The following is a 20376-nucleotide window of genomic DNA, read 5'->3' as shown; positions in this document are numbered from 1 at the left end:
GCTTGGGACAGTGTGTTAAAAATGCAGCTTTAGATATGAATGTAGGTACATTTAATTACTATTTGCTATTTAGCTTACTTTTCTCCTACTTCACAAGGGGAGAATCTAGCAAAGGATTAGAAAATAAGCAAAGCTTTAATATCTTTGAATCTCAGAGTACATATTCTGGAGTCCAAAACACTCAGCACAAAGCAATTACCACAGAAACAGCCCTTCGATCTCCCAGTTGGGCCCAGTCCTGGATCTTTGCCTCCAGCACAAGATCAGCCTTCACAATTACTCTTCTTTTTCAGTGTTTACCTGAAATGTTTTCTGATGATTCATTAAAGCATTTCGAATAACTTGAATCTGAGAAGAAATGACTGAAAGCACAGAAGCATCGATACGATTGAATTCATCAAAGCATCCCCATGCTCCACACTGGGCAAGACCAGAGAAGATTTTACCAACTGCCTAACAAGAAGAAGAAAAACATCTCAGCAATGAGTACGTTAAAGAATCCACCACCAGCAAACTGGAGTATGCTAAAACTCTTAATGTCTGGGTAAAAATCTCTGGATACATGCAGGAGCTAGCAATCCGCACTAGGTAACTATTTGCTAAGTGCAGGTAGCCCTTAGCCATTGTTTCCCTGTTTGAAAGAACAGATAGAATCTTCAAATTCCCTTTAACATTTATTCAAAATAGTTATTTTTTACTCTATTTCATTGGCATGGTAACTCTAAAGGAGGCACATGTTCAGAAGTTCAAAACCTGTGCTTATTCTGTGTGCTGGAAAAGAACAGTAAACGGCTCTTTCCATAGAATGCAGATCTTAAAAACTTACTTTGAAATCCATGCCTTCTCCACAGTTTGTCACCACACACAGCAAGCCCAGTGCTTTGGCCAGATCCTTGGTTGTTTCTGTTTTCCCTGTACCTGCTGGCCCTGCTGGTGCTCCTCCCAAAAACATTGATAAAGCCTTTGAAGACAGACCAAAGAACAAAGTGTAACACAATGGAAAGTGCAGCAATAGCAGCAGAGCAGCAAGAACCTGGCTACAAGGAGTGAGGATTTGCACAAATACAAAAGCTGTGGGCACAGAAATGAAGAAAAGAAGCTGCTTACCTTCCGGCCTCGGGTATGCAGGAATCTCCAGTGAGATCTGCGCTTGAACAGACCTCATTTGAACAGACCCTAGCTTGGCCCTGACTTCCTACCAAGTGATCAATCACCGGTTCAAGCCATGACTTAGCATTTCCACTACAAAAAGGATTTTATTAAGCTGGTAGCAAATTCACAAACAAATCCATGGGTACAACAAGCCTTAAATCTCATTTCTGCATGCATTCTACATTATCTTCAAAGCAACTAGTTTAGAAGACTATTGCAACCTACTTATTATACGTTTGTGTTCACACTGCATTTCTTCTCCTTTCTTTTATGTCCCAATTGCCAACTATGCGACAGCATGGAAGCAAGTTTTACAAGTGCACGTCAGCTAAAAAGAACTCCTTTAACACATACCTGTGTGAATGTGAGATAGATACGATCAGTAAGCGGGGTGATCACGAGGCGCCCGTTCAAACCCATGTACTCATAACCATATGAAAATGTCCCTGTGCACTGCCGCACACTCAGCTCATCTGGTTCTCGGTCCCAATAGAAGCGCAGCTGGCTTTCCCATTCAAATTCCTGAGCCTGCAGAATGCTACACAAGAGGCATGCACACACGAGGTGAAGGGATAGATAGATAGCTTATGGCTCTGGTATTTTCTCAGGAGGTTGAGGATTTACCTGTCTCTGACAAATGTATCGACGATGTCTCTGGCATGAACATCAATGATGAGAACAGTGTTGTATTTTTTCCTGTCGTTTTTGCTCAAAGGTGCAGTAATGCGAGTAACCAGCTCATCAATTTGTTGGTGCATTTTTTTAGCATACAGTTTCATTGCCTGTTTTTCTCCTTTCTTCACTTTCCGAAAGACATCCTCAACCTCCCACGTCCACCACACCTGATTGGCAGCCAGCACCATCATGCCTTGGTAGAGTAACATCCAATCAACTCTATGGGAAATACAGTATGGGAGTCTGAGTTACTGTTTAAGTAAATGATCACAACAAAAAATAGGAAGTTCCTCCTATTTCTACAACGACAACATGACCAAAACTTTATAAAGACGAATAAAATCAAGGTGTGAGGTATTATTTCTAAAGCCTAGGAAATACTCTCATGGAAAACAACCTATGCCATGCGTAACAATGACAAGACAGAATTTATAATACGAAAAATTGTGCACACGTTACTAAAAATGAAAATTCAAGCCTTATAAAACCACTGAGAGTAAATAAAACATTTTTTCTGGTTAAAATACTACATATGCAGGTATCCATACTCCTCTGCATTATAGAAATACAGGCTAAGCTGTGTCTAAATTAGAAAATGAAGTTTCTGTTTTTCTGTATCACTACAGGTTCATAGTAACATATAAGGTACTTGTATTATCTTTGACACTGATGGTTTCACCTGCTTCTGTCTTCACAGTATCGAAAAATAGCCTCCTTAGTAAGAAGTCTGTTTGTTCGTCTCATTTCTCCCAGCACTGCTGTCATCCAGTTCTCCACTCTGCCCTCTGCAGCTACAGCCTGCCGGAAATCCATCACCTCCCCCTCAGCTGAAATCATGGCCGTGGCGATTTTCTTATCACCATCACCATCCTGAAACCTCAGGGAAGCTATGTTATCGTACATCTGAAATGCACCAACAGAGAAATTGACATAAGAGAAATCAAGCTTGAAAGATTCAAGTGTACCTAGCCCTCATCTTAATGTTGAAAGGAAGTTTTCACCATCTCCAGAGAGAAATGGATCTGACTGTAAGTAATCAAATACAAACACTGGGGCATACAGCCCAGCAGCCCCACTGCACAGTAAACAAAGCAAATGATCAGGTTCAAGTGACTTTTTTTTTTCCTCGAAAGTAAAGACCTCTCAGGAGCTACAGGAAGGTTATTTAGTGATAGGTCATTATGTTGTATCTCAAACCTTCTTTACATAACTGGTTGATTTGTTTGTTTCTTGAAGAAGCTGCCAAGATGTTCTTTGTACGCAGGAAATATTAGCACACACTTAGCAGCATGTACAGAATGGTCTATTCAGCTCTTAAAAGCACTTAAAAGTGAAGGGCACTTCGGAAAACCAGACACTGTACCTTTATCATGTGTTCCTGGACACAAAGTGGGTTACTGCTGCCAAGGATACTAAGCAGCTCTTCATCAGATATAAAGAAAAACCTTGGGAAGGCATTTCGCTTCGAATCCAAATAATCATTCAAGCTTTTCTGACATTTCTCCAGCACATTATTGATATGGTGGAGGTCTGATAGACGATTTGGGGCCTCACAGGATTTTTTAATTATTGGTTCTTCTGCAGTTTCATCCATTATCTACGTGGGAAATAAAATTAGAAAATAACAAACAGCAGTGAATTACACTAAATTACATCTAGTGACAAAACAGACTGCACAAGCAGTACAGGTTCTTTCAACAATGAATTAATTTTAAATATGGTTTCCTATACTGCAGTACTGTACGAGCACAGAGGTAAGTATGCACATTCTTAAAGCTGAGAGCATGAAGATACTGTAAAAGCAAGTGAAAGAGAAGACTGTATCCCACACCATGCAAGCATAATCACATACCTGACTTTGCTCCTGTGTACAGCAGTACTTCAAGAGCATGTATAGCACTGTGGAATCACAGTACAATTCAGTTACTTGCCTTTTTGAACATACTGTCTACACTGTCAAATATTTCAGCTTCTTCTGAAAGCTGTGATCTTATATCTCCACCAACAAAGATGCTCTCCAGGTACATCCATTTTCTCTGAACCACCATCCAGATCTAAGAATTAAATGTTACCAACAAAGATTTAAAAAAAAAGAAAGGAAAATCCTGATTATAAATAAATGTTAATAATTTAGCCCAACACTTTCTTCCCTACCTCAATTACTTCACCAATCAATGACAGAGTTTTTTCCAAATGGTGAACAGTTGAAAGGAAAGGACCCACGAAACGACTGCCCAAGATGCTCTGAAGATTGACACTGTTGTCATCAAGAATCTCTAAAATTTCATCTACAGATCCCAGAATAAAGCCACGCTTCTCAGTGCCTTTGAAATATATTTGCACAGTAAATTTCAGCTGTTCCCATGTTTCTGCTATGTCCTTCATACTCTGTATGTGCACAGAAAAAGATGTGTTTCAGTCTTCAAAACCTAGAGAACTGTAATTGTAGCACAGAAATGAAATCAATTAACTCCACAAAACTTTTGCACAGCACTGGTTTATAAAAAGGTTTATTTCAAAACATCATGATTAAGACCAAATGAATTCCATTTTTCATAGACCAAACTTGCTTATTGTGACAGCAAAATCCATACACTGCTGTGAAAGCCATGACAGGTAGGATTTTGTGCTGTTTTGTAGCTTATTAGCAGAGCTATTGATTTATTTACATTACAGCACCTCCCTGAAGACAGCAGAACTTACTGTCATGCCACTCAAGATCTCACATTAAAAAAACTGTTGTCATCGATGTGTGTTTAGTTTTATTATGATTTTTAAATTACCTTCTCAACACTAAGCTCCTTAACAGCTGTTCCAACTATTTCATTGATAATATCTGAGTGCCTGTGAAGTTCCATAGCAAACATATTCTCCAAAGTAAACGTTTCAGTTGTCATTTCAAACCTTGTGCCTGTTCTCTCCATAAGGTCTTGCCAATGCCTGTATAAAATTGATGCATCAGTAACTATACCACGACACAGGAAAATGAAAACAAATGTTTTCCATTTGTTTGCATTATTTAAATAAATAAAAGCAAACCTTTCTCTTAGAGCTTCATTTTTCAAATCAAGCAACAAAGGAATGGAGTCTCTAAATGCCTTCAGTTTTGTTTCCAAGTGACAGGCTGCTGGCATACTGCGGACTTGTTTGGGCAGCTTTCGAAAAGCTTTAAGAAATCCTTCAATTCCTTCCTGAAGAAACTGCACATTGAGGTTTATCCAGAGTGTCCGAGACCATTCCTCTTTAGCTGCCTGGGAACAAGGTTATCAGGAGGAAAAAAAAAACGTATTTCTCTTTGTTTTCTGGTACAGCAGGATCTAGAGACCACAGTCAGGATGTGATCGCAATAACATTTTATAAACAGAGAAAGAGGCAGGTTAACATTCAAGGCAGATTCATAACCAAAACAAATAATGAATAAATCAAAAGTAAACATGGAGAAGAGGAAAATCATTCTTAAGAGCATACTTTACAACCAGTCTGGCTGCTGGCTGATCAGGGCATTTTAATCTTGGAAAAATAGAATTTCTTAAAAATTCTAAGACCAAGCCTGAGATATCTGCTGTCACCTGCACATCCAAAAGTTGTCCCACAGAAATAATCAGCAGATATGCACAACATAAGACCATCCAATAATTTCTGAGGAATGAGTGGCTGTATCTATCTCATAAATGTATGTGTTTGGTTTACTATGGAGACATTCTGTTCTCCTCTATTAACATCATTAAACTGACATAATGATGGTAAATTACAGGTCAGTTTACTTCGTGCAAAGGAATAGAGTTCATAGTAACTAAAAGACAATGAAAGCTCTTCTATTTTGCACCTTTGCATGTGGTATGTGCTTGAACATGAGCTTGCATGCACTTACCTTCTGTAATTCATAAATTTCATAGACTTGCTTTAGACCTTTCATATCATTCTGCATTTTCATTAAGTCAGGATACACTTTAGCTGGCAAGTCAAAAAGTTTCTCAACACTGCCCAGTTCCTGATGAATTTCTTCCAGTTTTTCCATTTCTTTTTCAAAAATGGCCATGAGTTCCAGCCCTGGAAAAGGATGGATGTTTTTCTAGATAAACAATCTAATGTATTATGGGGAATAAATAAGACAGCATTTGCACATAGTCAGTAGAAATTAGAGTACTAAAAGCATCATATTGATCAGTTGATCAGTTTGTATGTTAAGGAAAACACAATTTTCTTGTTTTACATAAAATTTGATGAATTTTCAAAAAAAAAAATATATTGTTAAGACGTCACTTTACACGCGGAATTTACCTTTATCAAGATCTTCTCCAACAGCACCAGGCCCCTCAGCCATGAATTTACAGAAGAAATCTGCTACCTTTGTAGTGTAGTCCTCGATTTGTTGCTTTGTAATCTAAAGAGAACAGAGTTTAAATTGTTTTCCTTTCTATTTCTTTTTTTTTTTTTTTTTTTTTTTTGTCAATTTAATTACAAATACTACCTCTGTGAACATTCTTTTTATGCCTCCAAGGTTGTGATCAACTTCTGATGCTTCAAAGAACAGAGTCTCCCACTTTTCCTTAATCTTGTCAGCCATCTCTTGCTCTTCTTTAGCCACCTAAAACAAAACAGTAATATCTCTCACAAGCAATAAATACACACAGGAAAGTGAGAAAGGTGTGCATAATAAATATGCAAAAGATGGAAACAGCACTGAAGTTAGTCTCAAGTTGCACCAAGAGAAGTTTAGATTGGACATTAGGAAAATTATTTCACATAGAGAGTGCTTAGGCATTGGAACTGCTTGCCCAGGGAAGTGATGGAGTTCCCATCTCCCGAGGTAATTAACAGATGTGTGGAGGTGGCACTAACAGACATCAGAAAGGCCTTACTGTTAGGTCAGCAATCGGACTTGACAACCTTGAAAGCCAAGATAGATGATTCTATTAATCAGATTTAAACACATGCAATATGTCCATTCAAAATGGAGCTACCACTTTGAGAACAGAGGTTGCATTAGACAATCTCCAGATGTCACTTCTAACCTCAACAGTGCTGTGATTCTATGAAATGTCTTAATAGGAAAACAATTATTCATTCACATGGGAAGCGTTTGTGAGCATAGCTCAAATCTGAAATGTTTTATGAGACAAGACACAACATTCACCTACTTGAATATCATACATTGCAAGAGTTCGGTATCTCTCCCAGATGTCCAAATATTTCAGTTCCACTGTAAACGACATGCCTCTGATAGCTGTAATTGTACTGAGGACAATTTTCAGCTCTTCCAAGGAATCAGGAGGTGTCTTAAGATTCTCTGATAATGTCTGTAAGAATAAAATAGTAATTTCCAGAGGCAACACTGGGACAGTAATTAGCCACTTCTTACTGAGACACAAAACACAAGCAAATGACATCTGACTCTTTCATTTTTAGTTTATGTGATGATAAACATAATACCCAAAAAAATTTATAAATCAACAAAAAGTAAATACCGTAAAAACATAAATGTTTTTGTTACACCAAAAATGAAGTTGTGAAAGGTGGTTTAAAAGGAATTTCAGAATTACTTACATGAAGCATTCACAAACACAGGACTGAGAAAGCCTCTTTTTTTGCACATTTCTGTTCTCTTTTGTTTCCTAGCTCATCTCTATACGTATGGCATATTACAGCATATCACTCAAACTAATTCAGAGTGGTTCAAATGGTCACCTACTAACCAGTGAAAGCTGCATCTGACAACAAGAACAGGAAACACCTACCTCGATCTCCTCCTGAAGACTGAAGAGTTCTTTTCTTGCAAACTCATTAAGCAACTGTCCAAGGGAAATCATCCAGTCTTTAGCTTTATCCTCCACTGCAGAAACTAAAGTACTCATATAAAGCCTGATAAATTGTTCATCTTTTATTAAGGGTTGTTGAGTGACTTCTTGAGCTATCTTCATATAGAACTGCAGCTTTTCATCAAAGGTGACATAGGAAGGCTTTTCAGCAGCTAACTTCTTTATGGCCATGTCTTTGTCCACAGTCCACAGAAAACAGTATCTCTCCCAATGGTTCAAATACGTGCTGAGAGAAGTCAGGACTCTGTGGACATTCTGAGTGATGAGAGCAGCCTGCTCAGTTATCAGAGGGTTCTGGGAGATGTCACTGTAAAAGCTGAATGTGATCATTTCATCATCTGTAAGACGCTGAGGAGGGCATTCAATGCACGTGCCATGCATCCACCGCACAAAATGCTAGAGTTTTCAAGACAAGTTTGAAAAGTAATTACCTTGTAGAGAGTCACATCAGTCAAATAAGTCATCATTATTTAGGACACTGTGTACAAAGTAATGTGAATGATTTCTTGAATCAACTATTATTCTGACAGCATGAAGTTATTTCATACATGTTCAACCTGCTAGTTTTATGTTTTTGTTGCCCTCTTTTTCTATGCTTTAATAAAGAATATTAAAAAATAGGAGAAATTTTGTCACTTATATACATTAACCACGTCATACATTTTTTATGTGGCCCAAAACAATACCTCTTTGCTCAGAGCAGCCATGCCAAGCCCAAAGATTGTATACCCCTGGGTTATATTTTCCCAAACAGTTGAGGGAAGAGTTAATTTCATCCTAATAAAATCTTTCCATGCACTATTTAGTCTATTTTTTTAGATCTCCACTGGAAAGACCACAGGGATAGAAAATCACGTGATTTCCTTCCTGTGTTATCAGTTTGCAAAATTAGGATGGTCTGTAAAATTAGAACAATGTACTGGGTATTTTTATTTCACACTAAGTCATTATGAATCTTCCCTTTGACATTAACTCTTGCCCAAAAGTAAAGTGAGATAAATTCGGTACAATCACAGGCAAAATATGACAACAAGTAAATCTTAATGGAATATCACCTTTGTGACCTCAACACAGTCTTGGATACATTGCGCTGTCATTTTGTCGATTTCACTGGCATTGGGTTGCAAGATTATTTTTGGAGGAGACAAAACAGCTTCTATTTGGAACAGTGGCACATTTGCAAGAACAGCTGCATTAAAAGCTTGCAAATTCCTGGGAAAGAAAAAAAATCGTGTCAAAGATAGCAATAAGCAGCTCAAGAGAGACTGCAATTATGAGGTATGCATTCAGATATGTGAGCGTATCTGTCCAAAGTCAGCTAACAGTTATTTCAGCTGGAAACACTGATGTGTATCTGAGCAAAACTGTCCCACTAAGACTGATGTAATGCAAAACCTTGGCTAACTAAAATAAGTTACTGAAAGGAATGAATGGGGATATCTCAGTGCAAAAGGATCCTAAGACTACAGTTTAAAGATGTGGACCACGAGAGGGAGAGATGCTGTAAAAAGCCCTTCTAATATTTTGCTAGAGGAACCTCCTTTGCTCCAGGTAAAGCATAATCCAACAAACCATTGTTCTCATACTGCTGGTCCCTGTTTTACAGGGATGCACTGGGCAGCCAGACAGCAAATTTACAAAACTGCATTCTTCAGTAACACAAGGTTTTGATTTTAGAAATAAAGCAGAGATATGCAGCTCCACACCCTGCAGAAAACGTACATTATTTCTGTCTCCTGCTGACAAAACCAATACCCATTTTCTCAGAATTCAGGTCTCTCTTCTACCTTCTTAGCAGTTCTGCACTCTTTGCACAAAAGCAGTACAAATACAACAAATACAAGGTGTTCAAACAGAGTATCATTACACGAGTTTACAATAACATATTGAGAAAAACCTAAGGAGGAAAGACTAAAAATTGTATTAACTTACTTCAGAATTAACTGTAACAGCATCTGATAAATCCTATTTTCCCAATATGCATAATAGGAAGCCAATTTTGAAGATTTGCCACTCTTCATATTGACAAGTCCTTCCAGCTGTGCTAACAGTTGTGGAATGGCAGTATACATTCTAACCATGTGATCTGTATCTTTTGTTCTTTCACATTTTACATACTCAAAAAATTCTTTCACATCTGCAAAATATTACAAAAAATAATGTTAAGAATTGCAAAAGACTTAACAGCCTTCAACACTGGAATAATTTGCTGGGCTTTATTTGTGAACATGAAATTGGTCTTGTATACTAATAAAATTTCTTCATTTAATAACACTAATTTATTAATTTTTCAGTCTCCTATTTTATATGGGTTCAGTTATTCAACAGCAATTAATAGATGTGAAAGTAACCTCCATAACAGTCAGAAATCACAGAATCATCTGAGTTGGAAAGGACCTTTAGATGTCACCCAGTCCGGCTCCTCTGCAACGTACAGTAACATCTACAGCTCAGCCAGGTGCTCAGAGCCTGAACATCTCCAGGGCATCCACCACATCTCTGGGCAACTTCTTCCAGGGCTTCACAACCCTTATCATAAACAACTTTTTCCTTTTACCTCATCTAAATCTCAGCTTTTTAGTTTGAAACCGTTTCTCCTTGTCCTGACACAACAGATCCTGCTGAAGAGTCTTACTTCATCATTCATACTTTGTCACTGGAGTGATAGGGATGCATGGAAGACAATCACCTCAGTGCAATTTCCCCTTGAAGAAAAGATCTCAGTTGAGCTGGCGCTCAAAGCAGTTTGCAGCTCTAAGATTACATTACTGCATATAAGGAAGAGGAAAATAAAGGGGAAGCTATGAGGAAAGTCATCAAATGCAAGTAGATACTGATCTATTTGTATAATTATCCCTAAGTTCTTCTCATCAACACTGTCAGCTTTAGGTTACTGAAGTTCTGCTTGTGCATCCTGTGTTACAGCATGAAATACCACTGTAAGTACTGCTGGAACTGTTAGATGGTTTTATCTTAGCATCCAAAAAATGCAGATAGAACAAAGTAAAACATCACAGAGCATCTCTCAGAAATGAGAGTATGTAGACTTACTGGGAAGCACATCAGCACTTTCTGAAAGTGGAAATTTGAAAAGATTTGTTGATGCTATTTGCAGAAGGTTGTTGTTTATGTCTCCAGAATTCGCATGAATCTGATGGATGAGGATTTCAAACTTCCTGATGGCTTGTTTACATCGGACTATAAAGTCAGCAATACCTTGAAATAAATCATAATCATTTGCTTTCTTTCTTTTACCAAAACTTTCATCAATGTTTCAACAATCAAAATTATCACAACCAGATGTGTCAGAAATAAAAAAAAAATACTCTGCAGATAGAATAAATGTTTTCACATCTAATCCTTCATCCAGTTCCCTTCCAGACTTAAGAATCTACATCCATTTCCACTTAACGTTTTACATTTAATGAAAACATAAGAAATATCCTTCTGGATCAGACCCTGCCTAATGTATTATTGGACCATTGCAATAGCATGTACTATTTAGGAATATATTGATTTCATCTGGCATATCAAATGGAGTGTGGAATTGAAGAGACTTTTTAAACTGAAAATCAGTATCTAAGGCCATTTTTAAATAGGTTCACCGTTACCTAAGGAGTTCCAGTTGAGTCTTCTTTGCCCTACTTTGAACACTTTCCAGAGTTCCTGAATATGGTCATCAAGAAGTTTGGTTTCTGCTTCATTCAATGTTCCTACTACATTGTGATAGTCATCCAGCATGTGTTTTAATCCATCTGCATACCTAGTAAGTGTAAAACACAGTAACAGCAACAAAAATATATAAAAATTGCACACTGGAAACATCATCTTGAACATAAAAATCTGCAGGAACAACTATGGAATATGTATTGATCATGTATGCAGTTCACTTCCTATCAAAAACAAAAGAAAAGTCCCACATGATTCCAGTAGCAGCTAGACCAAACTCTCCTGGTAAACAACAAAGTGTTTAACACAGCCTCAGCCTGAAGCACACAAAGGAATAAAGTAAATGAATTTTAAAGTCCAGTTAGGGCTCTTCTTGGCATTTTTCCATGCCTAAACGCCTGTGATAATTTGGGCAAAAGTGACTTATTCAATGCCACAAGAAAGCAGCAGCAAGTTCAAATGTCAACTGAAATTTACATTAGATTAACAATTCATGGCAAAAACAAACAAAAACAACCTACTTTCTTGCTTTGTTTTTCCTTCAGATTTTCTTCTCATATTCATTTGTAAAACACAGTCTTACAGGGTGAAGGATGTAGACAGCACCAGAGGACAGACTGTTAGTGTGCCATTGCCATTAGCAATTATGTATTTCAAAGAAGTAAGAGCTCTCCTATTCCCAAAATGTGAGGACTCAGGGCACACTCTGCAGTGAAATCACTTGAAATGTTGATGCAAGTGTGTATGCAAGCAGTTAAAGCCTTACCTAAGATATCTGTCTTCCTGTAGTGCCACATTTCTTGCTATTTCTGGGACTGGAAACCCCAGTTGCTCCATGTACTTTGTTTCAGTGATAATCTCTTGGAGTCTGGGAGAAAAATTCACTAGGAATTGGACACTTTTCTCTGTGGTGACAGGCTCCTCTGTTACTGAGGTCTACAACACAAGAAAGCAGCAGAAATCAGAAAATCACCACCAGACAGTTCCAATGCAAGGAAAATGTTAACTTTTGGGGACATTTGATAAGATGGTAGGTAAAAGTCAGACAGTATGGCTGACATTCAGAGCTGGTAAAAATGCCTTTAATATTTGATAGCCATCTCAGCATTCTGTTTTCAAAAACCTTTTTGTGTAGTGCTGCAATCAGTTATCCAGAAATCCAAGTAGAAGCTCACAGTCAAATGAAAGATTTATTAAACAGGGTTCTGAATAGTCTCTGCTGGGAATCAACCACTACCTAACTTCAGTCCCAAGTTTTGTTGTAATGTCCCTAGAATATTGCACAAATACCTAGGATTAATAGGAAATACAGTACAGGAGAAAATAGACAGAAACAGCATTCATGCATCCACCAGCCAGGACATTCAGCAACTGAGGTCCTATGAAGGATCTCAAAAAACATTGAGTTCAGACCTTTTAAAATTTTCCTTTAAAAAACAGCATTCCTCTTCAAAACATCACTCTCAGACAAATCCCACTGACCATCAGATAGATTTCAATTCTTTCTCGCAGAGAAGCCTAGTATATTATATTTCTATCTCTTACCTGATCAAAAGTCTCTAGACTAACATGGGTTGCTGACCCACCAGTAATGACTATCAGCAGAGTTTTTTCCAGTAAGAGTGGGAGCATCTTTTCTGTCTCATCTCTCCATTGATTATATTTCTGATCTTCATACTCTTTCATCCTCCTGGCCACTTTAAGATACATTTGCTTTACCTAGAAAGGAAAACTCTTAATCATCTTAAAGATCAAGAAAAATGTTTCACTATCCTGACTTAATAAGATTTGTTTCCAATCGTTATTAAATGAGAGGGCAAGTAATGCCTTGTCATTAATGCAGACAATGAAGAATTTAGGTTTTTGAGTTCTGTCATTGATTCTGTCACAATCTCTCTGAGAAACAGTGGAAAGGTTTCCAATCAAATTTTCATGCATAACATGGATCACTACAGGCAAATACGTTCTTCAAACTTTGTTCACGTAAGAGCATTTTCTCATCCCTAGGAGAAAGTTGTGAAGAAAGTATTTCTTCCTTCATTAAACAGCAAAGAAACCAACATACTTCTTTTCCACGTTCACTAGCAAGCAGCCCCTCTACTTCCCGAAACCGAACAATAGTGTGTTTGATGCGATAGAAGAGCGATCGGGCCCAGTATATTGCTCCAGCCAGTGGAGGATGATTCTTGAACAAGGGTGGATCCGTGAGGTTTTGAACAAAGATTTGTCTAACATTTTCAACCTAGAGGAGAATCAAAGAATCACTGTTAAGAATAATTTCTCTATTTGCTGCTCCATGGTCGGTATCCAGCTTGGTACAAAACACAAACTCTGAAGCTCATTCCAGCAACAGGACAAAACCAATGATTTTTTATTCCTCATTAGTCTCTTTGCTGTTGTATCAATTGCATTACAGAGAACGTTTTCCTTTCTGTATCCCATGGAACTGCTATGTTGTCTTTGTGTTCTTTGTGAGACTACATTTTATTGCAAAACTTGGTGTCCTTGTACATTTATTGGAAACATCCAGATAAATGCTGTGATAGCAAAGGCTTTTCAATGTATATGCCTCACAGAAGTTATTTGCACAGAACTGAGAAATTATTTCTGCCTTCACTATTAATCTCAGGCACATTTTGGTCATGCCACATAGTTGTGTCCGGCACCAGAAAGCTAAAAGATAGCTTTTTTCAGGAAGGACTACTGTTGTACTGCTGCTCACAAGGTAAAGGAACAGCCACAAGCCTCACAGTACAGACAAACATCCTTCACTTCCCATACTGTGCTACACATATTCTGATATGTACATCATTTCAGCAAATAAACTATACTATCTTGCATGCAGGTTCAAAAACAGGAAGAATTCTTACTTCTTTAAAACCTGTCAGTCTTTCAGATGGTAAATGACACTATACTTCTGTTGAGATATGCAGAGTGATATACAGATTTATTATTTTCAATAAAGAACTTCATACATAACTAAATAAATCCTAAATTAAATACCTCTTTACAGTATTGGTCCAATATGTCATTGAACTTCATCATCAGCTGCCTATTAATTGTTTCACGACAGCGAGTGTTTTTGAAGTTCAACAGCATGTCAAATGCAGCTTCTGCTGATCGAAGAGTCTTAAAAGATTTATCAATAAAGTTTTTGGCATCTTCTTCAATAATCTAAATGGAAACAAGGCAAGAAATCCTGTTCCTTAGACCTTTATCTTATGAAACCATGTAAGGAAGGCATAATAAAAATACCTTTTTGTAACAGTTGTAAGGCATATTTTTACTGTTCTTTTGACTTATAAATGGCCTGCAAACTGATGGCTTTCCAGTAAGAAACAGAAAACTAATATTAAACCTATGTTGCTGGGCAGGTATAGGAGTCACAAAAACACTGTAACATCTTTCATTTGTGAAAGACCTTTCATTATCTGAGGGACAAAGGGATAAATGCATCCAAAAGAGTTTGACTTCTTTGTGGAACGTGATTAAGATACGCAGTGTATGGGCACAGGGAGGTCACACCAACCCTCCAGTCATGCTGTAGTGATTTTTGCCAATGAACACAAAGCATGTTTTATCAGTTTGCAAGATAAAGGGAAACTATAAACAAAAAGAACTTGCAAATAAAGTACTGACTAAAAAAAATGGTTGAATACCTCCCATTTTCATTTACATATTTGTTCATATATATATATATGTATCAAACATTTTCTTTAAATGAAAATATTGACATTCTAGAAGGAATTTTTATATAGAAAGGAATAAGGGGGAAACAAATCACCATACATGATACTTACTGAAACTTCTGCTTTAAATTCCTCCATAATTAATTTCCAATCATGTGCACTTTCAAGGCTAAAAGGATCAAAAGCCAGTTCTTCCATTGGACTAGTTAGTTCATCTACTCTTCTCAGAAGATGATCAATGTGCTTTGGATCACCTGTGACAGCTTTCAGCTCAGAACAAAATACATTGTAAAACTCTTCAGTGACCTGTTAAGTCAGAAGAACAAATAAAAAAACTTTATTTTTAATGGGTTGTTGGTTTCTTTTACTGACATTTAACACTTCTCTGTTATTATTTCCTTTTAAATAATTTTACACCAGAGAACGATCCATTCTTGTTTAGGATTTACATTTTGTATACTCCTATACAATACACTAAGTACCTTTAAGAAAAACAGCCTTAGAGGCCCAAAACTGCAGCTGTCAAAACAAAAAATACTCAGCTATTATTAGTTTTTATTTCACAAGGGTTTTTATATACACAGGCTACATGGCACCTGACTACTAATGGACAACAAATAGTTCTAGTTATCCTCTTAAGGAGGATAAACAGAGCATCTGTTCATGTATGTTATCTTGCAATTGTTACACTGATTTATGTCAATTTTTACAGTCAAATTTTATACTATGGCGTACGTAAATGACTAGTCCATCCAAAATGACACCACAAGCCATGAAAATTGCAAATCTGTCAAACAATTATTACAAGTCTGTATGCTAACAGCAGTACTGTACACAGCAATGCCTTCCCTTAACAAATACTTGAAAAGATTTATTTCATCTCCAGCGTTAAGAGCATCATTGTTAAAATCAAAATCATTGCTCAGGTCCTGAGCTTAAACACACACAGGAAAAAACTAACAGCTAAAGGCTATTAGCATCTCAACAACTACAGTAATAAAAGAATCTCCTCTACATAAGAAAACACTGATGACACAATCATCCTATATAATTATTCTCTATACAACTACCTGCAAAATATCATACAGGTCTTGACAAACTGAAGTCATATAATCTGTTTTTCCAAATAAAAGTTTTCGGTCAAATTCCCAGTGTTGCTCTCTTCCTGATGCTTCAATCTGGGCACGAACAGCCAAATAAGATTTCTTCCACTGTTCAAGAGTACTTTTGGCCTCTGCTATTTTCTTTTTCGCAGCAGCTCTATCTTCTCTATTAATTAAATCAAAAGAATTAATATAGTACAGATAAAAAGATTATAGGTATTAAATGATATCTCAGCTGATTAATATACCCTGGTTTAGCAGCTTCTAATTAGATCTAAATTAAACTTTCAACTGCTATATCTTAATTTTCAGTGGGACCAATTTTGAAAGGAGGTATTATTTCTAGACTGATTAATTGTATTTTTGCCACCTCTGTACCATGGTAATTGCAGGGTGTTTATTGATTTTCATCCTCCCAAGAGAAAAGAGGACAAACACCTGTTTTGTCAGGACCAGTTTGGCAATTTATGAAAACTACAACATAAATTGACTTTTAATTGACCTTCTAATAGAACTTGAGATAAACACTGAAGCATATTTGATGCAAGTGTTATCTACTACACTTTCCATAAAACAAGTAAAGCTTTAAAAAAATACAGACCAGGAAAGTAGGAATCCAGTACGTACTTAAATAGTGTATGTAAATCCACAACTTTGCACACTCGATTTGAAATTTCCCATGCAATTCTTTCCATCAGGGGCACCATCCTTTCATCTGTGTTGTAATGCCGTGACATAATCCACACCATTCTCAGAGCATTCATCAGCGAAGGAATTGTATCCAAGACAACATTAAACCCAGTGCCATGCGTTAGATTCTGTTAAATATATAAGTACTGTGAGTAAGCTGTCATGAAAATACAGATACACATTTTATAAACCAATATTCATTCTACAGTTAAGAAGAAAATCCATCACGTTAGTAAATGAATAACTCAGTCAAGGAAACATCCTGATGACTAAACTACAGAGATGGCTAAAGATGTGCAGATCTGCAAAGAGTTTTCTTAAGATCACATACCTTCAAATGGTGTTCCAGAGTTGAAAGAAATCTAACATTATCAAGAGCTTCCACACAGTGTTCTCTGAGGTCATTGAAGATTACATGTAAATCTCTGACACACTCAGACTCAGCTTCCTGCAGTACTGCCAAGACTCTTTCCACTTCTGGAAGCTTTGTCTGTTCATTAAGATGACTTAAAACAGCATTTCTTACACACCAGAGGTCAATTTCTGCAAGTGGACCACTGCCCTACAAGTTAGGTGGAGTAAAATAAGAATTCCAAATTACCATTAAGGGTGAGATCCTATAAACAGCTTTACATTTGTTCTTTTTTTCAATAAGTAAACCGAGAAAACTCAGATGTCATTCAACCATGAAAAGAAGACAGAATAAACTCTGAATTCATAAGTTTTACACAAGCAGAGAGGAACTGCTCATGGGGAGTGTACCCTGGATTTGAGGATGCCATGCTTGCAGATATACGCACAAATAACTTCATAGACATGTAATATCTCATATTTAAATGTATAACTGTATGTGTGTTTGCAGAATGAGAACATTGCAAATGGATTTCATTTTGTTTGAAAGATGACTTTTCAAGGGAAAATATAGTTTCATATATATGTATATATACACTTTAATCATTGTATTTTTTAATATTTCATGGCTATCTCACTGATTTTAGAAGTAAGAATGCAACTAACAAAAGTGCCTTAGCTGTCCACAGTTTCCTAGGTGGACAGGACCTACACAGAATTGCTTTATTTTCTGCTTCCCAGAATCACATTCCCCACTACCTTTATCCTACTTTTCTTCAATTAGTAAATAGTCTTTCCAACAATCAAACACAAAGACATTAAAACAGAGCACAAATCATTCAGAGAGACTCTTGTGGAATTTCTGGGAGTAAAGAAGCTTGGTTTAATGGAGACATTACCTGTGGAACCTTTTTCAGTTGTTCCTCTAGAGCTGTGGATATTAGTTTTTGCCAGGTCATTGCACAACTTTCAAGAGCTTCAACCATTTCTGGAACTGCAGCGAGAACACTCACTTCTCCATCTAGATTTACAGTTGGCATGTCCAGTTTAATCTCTTCTGTCAGGAGCAAAGGCACTTAAAATTAACTGTCTTGTTCCACCAGCATCATTAAAGTAACATCACTAAATGGCTCACACTTTCCATTTTATCAGCTACTTGAGTGTAGGCAGCTTACTGCCTGCTCTCTGTTTGACAATATGGCAAAAGGCATCAGTTGCTCTGTAGTTAACACAATACTGAGATGCAGTCATAGAAATAACTTAAAGCTCTGACCTTTCACCCCTCGATCCATTCACTAACCATTAAGAATCAGGATTAGGGCTTTGCTGAATAAAATTATTAGTCTTCCTAGTATACGCCATTCTATTTTCCTCAATGGCAGGTACGCTAACCCATGTCAGAGAGGAGATGCTAAACCACACGTGAAAGCCTCATTTGGTCTTCCACTTTCTGTATCCAGCAATGGACAGAGTCTTCTGAGCAGTGGGAATAAATGTGGCATGCTGACTTTCTCTCCTATTCTTACTCCAGGCTGACAGAATGTCACGGAATTAGTCCGTTTCCCCATACTGACTGCTATGCTTCAGAGCAGTAAAATACTACTGTTACCAGCAAGAGAAACTTTGGTCAGATCTGCAGCTTCCCCAGAAACTGTATGTATTTGTTATTCCAAGCAGAGCCATTCCTAGGTGAACCTATTTTTATTGTCTTGCAGTCTGAACAACACAGCACTAGCATAGGTAAAATACTCGCCTTCAGTTTGCTGTAGAGTTGGATGAGAAGTGCTTAAGAATCTCTGCATGTTCACATGATCATTCCTTATCTGAATATCATGGTATTCCACAGGCTGCACTTCCTTTTCTGCAAAGGAAACTTCTCCAGCCTGCTGATCAGAGGAGACAGCAGGCAAAAATTCCTATAATTCAGACGTGCACCATAAATTAGATGGCCTACATTTGGGGGGCAGGGGGATGAAGTTGGTATGCTTTTACAAAAGTCTATCAGCACAAAAATAAAAAATACTTAATATCACATTCTTAAATGTTTCTTAGATAGGCCCAGACAATTCAGTTAAATAATGACCGTCTCCATACTTGTGTGATATTTTGTTTCCCAAAATCTTCTAAGTATTAGCATAAACTTCATTTTGGCATATGAAGGTCAGTCATGAAATATTAGCATTTCATACACTTAGTCCATGTAGTCAGCAGAATACTAAGCAGGCAAATCACTCACAGAAACACTGAACACTCCATACATAAAAGCAGTAATATTTACCTTTGAGAAGATATTTTTTAGCATCAAAAGAGCATCATCAGTCAGTAAACCAAACTCAATCACTTTAGGAAGAACCACATCAGCTTCAGTCAGGTCATTAGGTTCAGTAACTGCTTCTAAACAGCATACAAAGAATCAGCACAGATCTAATTATTTGGTACAAGAAGTAATTATTAACACAATTGCATAAATTCTTACCCATATTAAACTCCAACAACACCAAACTGTCTTTGTAATAAACTAGGTTTTGTGCAAGCCACTTTCAAAACTACTGCTGTGTTTAATATTGTAGATGGCTTTTCAAAAAGGGTAGAAAAGTGACTCTTTATAACCCAGCCTTACAGTGAACAGTTTTCTGTTCAAACCAAAAAGTGGCCATGATTTAAACTTCTGTAGGCAGACCAGGAAAACATTCTACAGAATTGATATAAAACAGCTAGATAACATTATCATAGTTTACTTCTTTTTTTCTTCTCACATTTCCTATTTCTATAGGAAATAGTCACATAACAAAAACTTTGCAGCTTCAAACTGTGAATGCTGCTGCTCAGCGAATCCATGTTTATGCTGGGGTGAGTGGCTGGCACTAAGGCTCAGATAACAGGCAGCTGATTGCTCCCAGAAATATGGCAATACCTGTTTGCTGTTTCCCATCGGCATGGAGCTAGATCCCAAGGTCTGACCGTGATCAGTACCAGTCATCAGTTTTATGTTAAATGATTGAACTATCAAAATAGAACTTCTATTTCAGATGTTCCTGTTGTGTATCAGAATTTAAGTCAGGTCAGGAAGTTTGATACCCAAGTTGTGTTTATCACCACCCTGTGGTCTAATTTTCACATTCAGCTCCTCACTGTCAACACACTTCACAGAGCTCTAGCAGCTACTATAACTAAACCTCCTGTGCTCCCCCAAGAATAGCACGAAAGCTTCATCCCTGTTGGTAAAAT

The 20376-nt window shown here is 37.2% G+C and overlaps 1 protein-coding gene across 1 annotated transcript in view; it reads right to left on the bottom strand.

The window, feature by feature from the left end:
• Positions 1–20376, bottom strand: part of DNAH10 (dynein axonemal heavy chain 10) — a 53906-nt gene that overhangs the window by 29868 nt on the left and 3662 nt on the right. The window contains exons 5-34 of the mRNA XM_042866023.1: positions 19427–19542; positions 18902–19034; positions 18048–18205; positions 17129–17359; positions 16735–16925; positions 16075–16273; positions 15116–15310; positions 14319–14489; positions 13381–13557; positions 12861–13034; positions 12082–12251; positions 11258–11409; positions 10698–10862; positions 9579–9783; positions 8702–8858; positions 7566–8042; positions 6969–7127; positions 6299–6415; positions 6109–6211; positions 5699–5877; positions 4867–5078; positions 4611–4767; positions 3982–4215; positions 3759–3881; positions 3191–3424; positions 2507–2730; positions 1777–2046; positions 1507–1690; positions 827–961; positions 301–453 (exon numbers count right to left, since the gene is read on the bottom strand). Of these exons, the coding sequence (XP_042721957.1) occupies positions 301–453; positions 827–961; positions 1507–1690; positions 1777–2046; positions 2507–2730; positions 3191–3424; positions 3759–3881; positions 3982–4215; positions 4611–4767; positions 4867–5078; positions 5699–5877; positions 6109–6211; positions 6299–6415; positions 6969–7127; positions 7566–8042; positions 8702–8858; positions 9579–9783; positions 10698–10862; positions 11258–11409; positions 12082–12251; positions 12861–13034; positions 13381–13557; positions 14319–14489; positions 15116–15310; positions 16075–16273; positions 16735–16925; positions 17129–17359; positions 18048–18205; positions 18902–19034; positions 19427–19542 (5555 nt within the window). The remainder of the gene's footprint in view (positions 1–300; positions 454–826; positions 962–1506; positions 1691–1776; positions 2047–2506; positions 2731–3190; positions 3425–3758; positions 3882–3981; positions 4216–4610; positions 4768–4866; positions 5079–5698; positions 5878–6108; positions 6212–6298; positions 6416–6968; positions 7128–7565; positions 8043–8701; positions 8859–9578; positions 9784–10697; positions 10863–11257; positions 11410–12081; positions 12252–12860; positions 13035–13380; positions 13558–14318; positions 14490–15115; positions 15311–16074; positions 16274–16734; positions 16926–17128; positions 17360–18047; positions 18206–18901; positions 19035–19426; positions 19543–20376) is intronic.

This window comes from Lagopus leucura, unplaced genomic scaffold (genome assembly GCF_019238085.1).
Source record: "Lagopus leucura isolate 7727_CA_CO unplaced genomic scaffold, USGS_WTPT01 Super-Scaffold_806, whole genome shotgun sequence".
NCBI classification, from domain to species: Eukaryota; Metazoa; Chordata; class Aves; order Galliformes; family Phasianidae; genus Lagopus; species Lagopus leucura.
The sequence above is the reverse complement of the archived record's forward strand: the minus strand, read 5'-3'. Positions and strand labels throughout refer to the sequence as shown.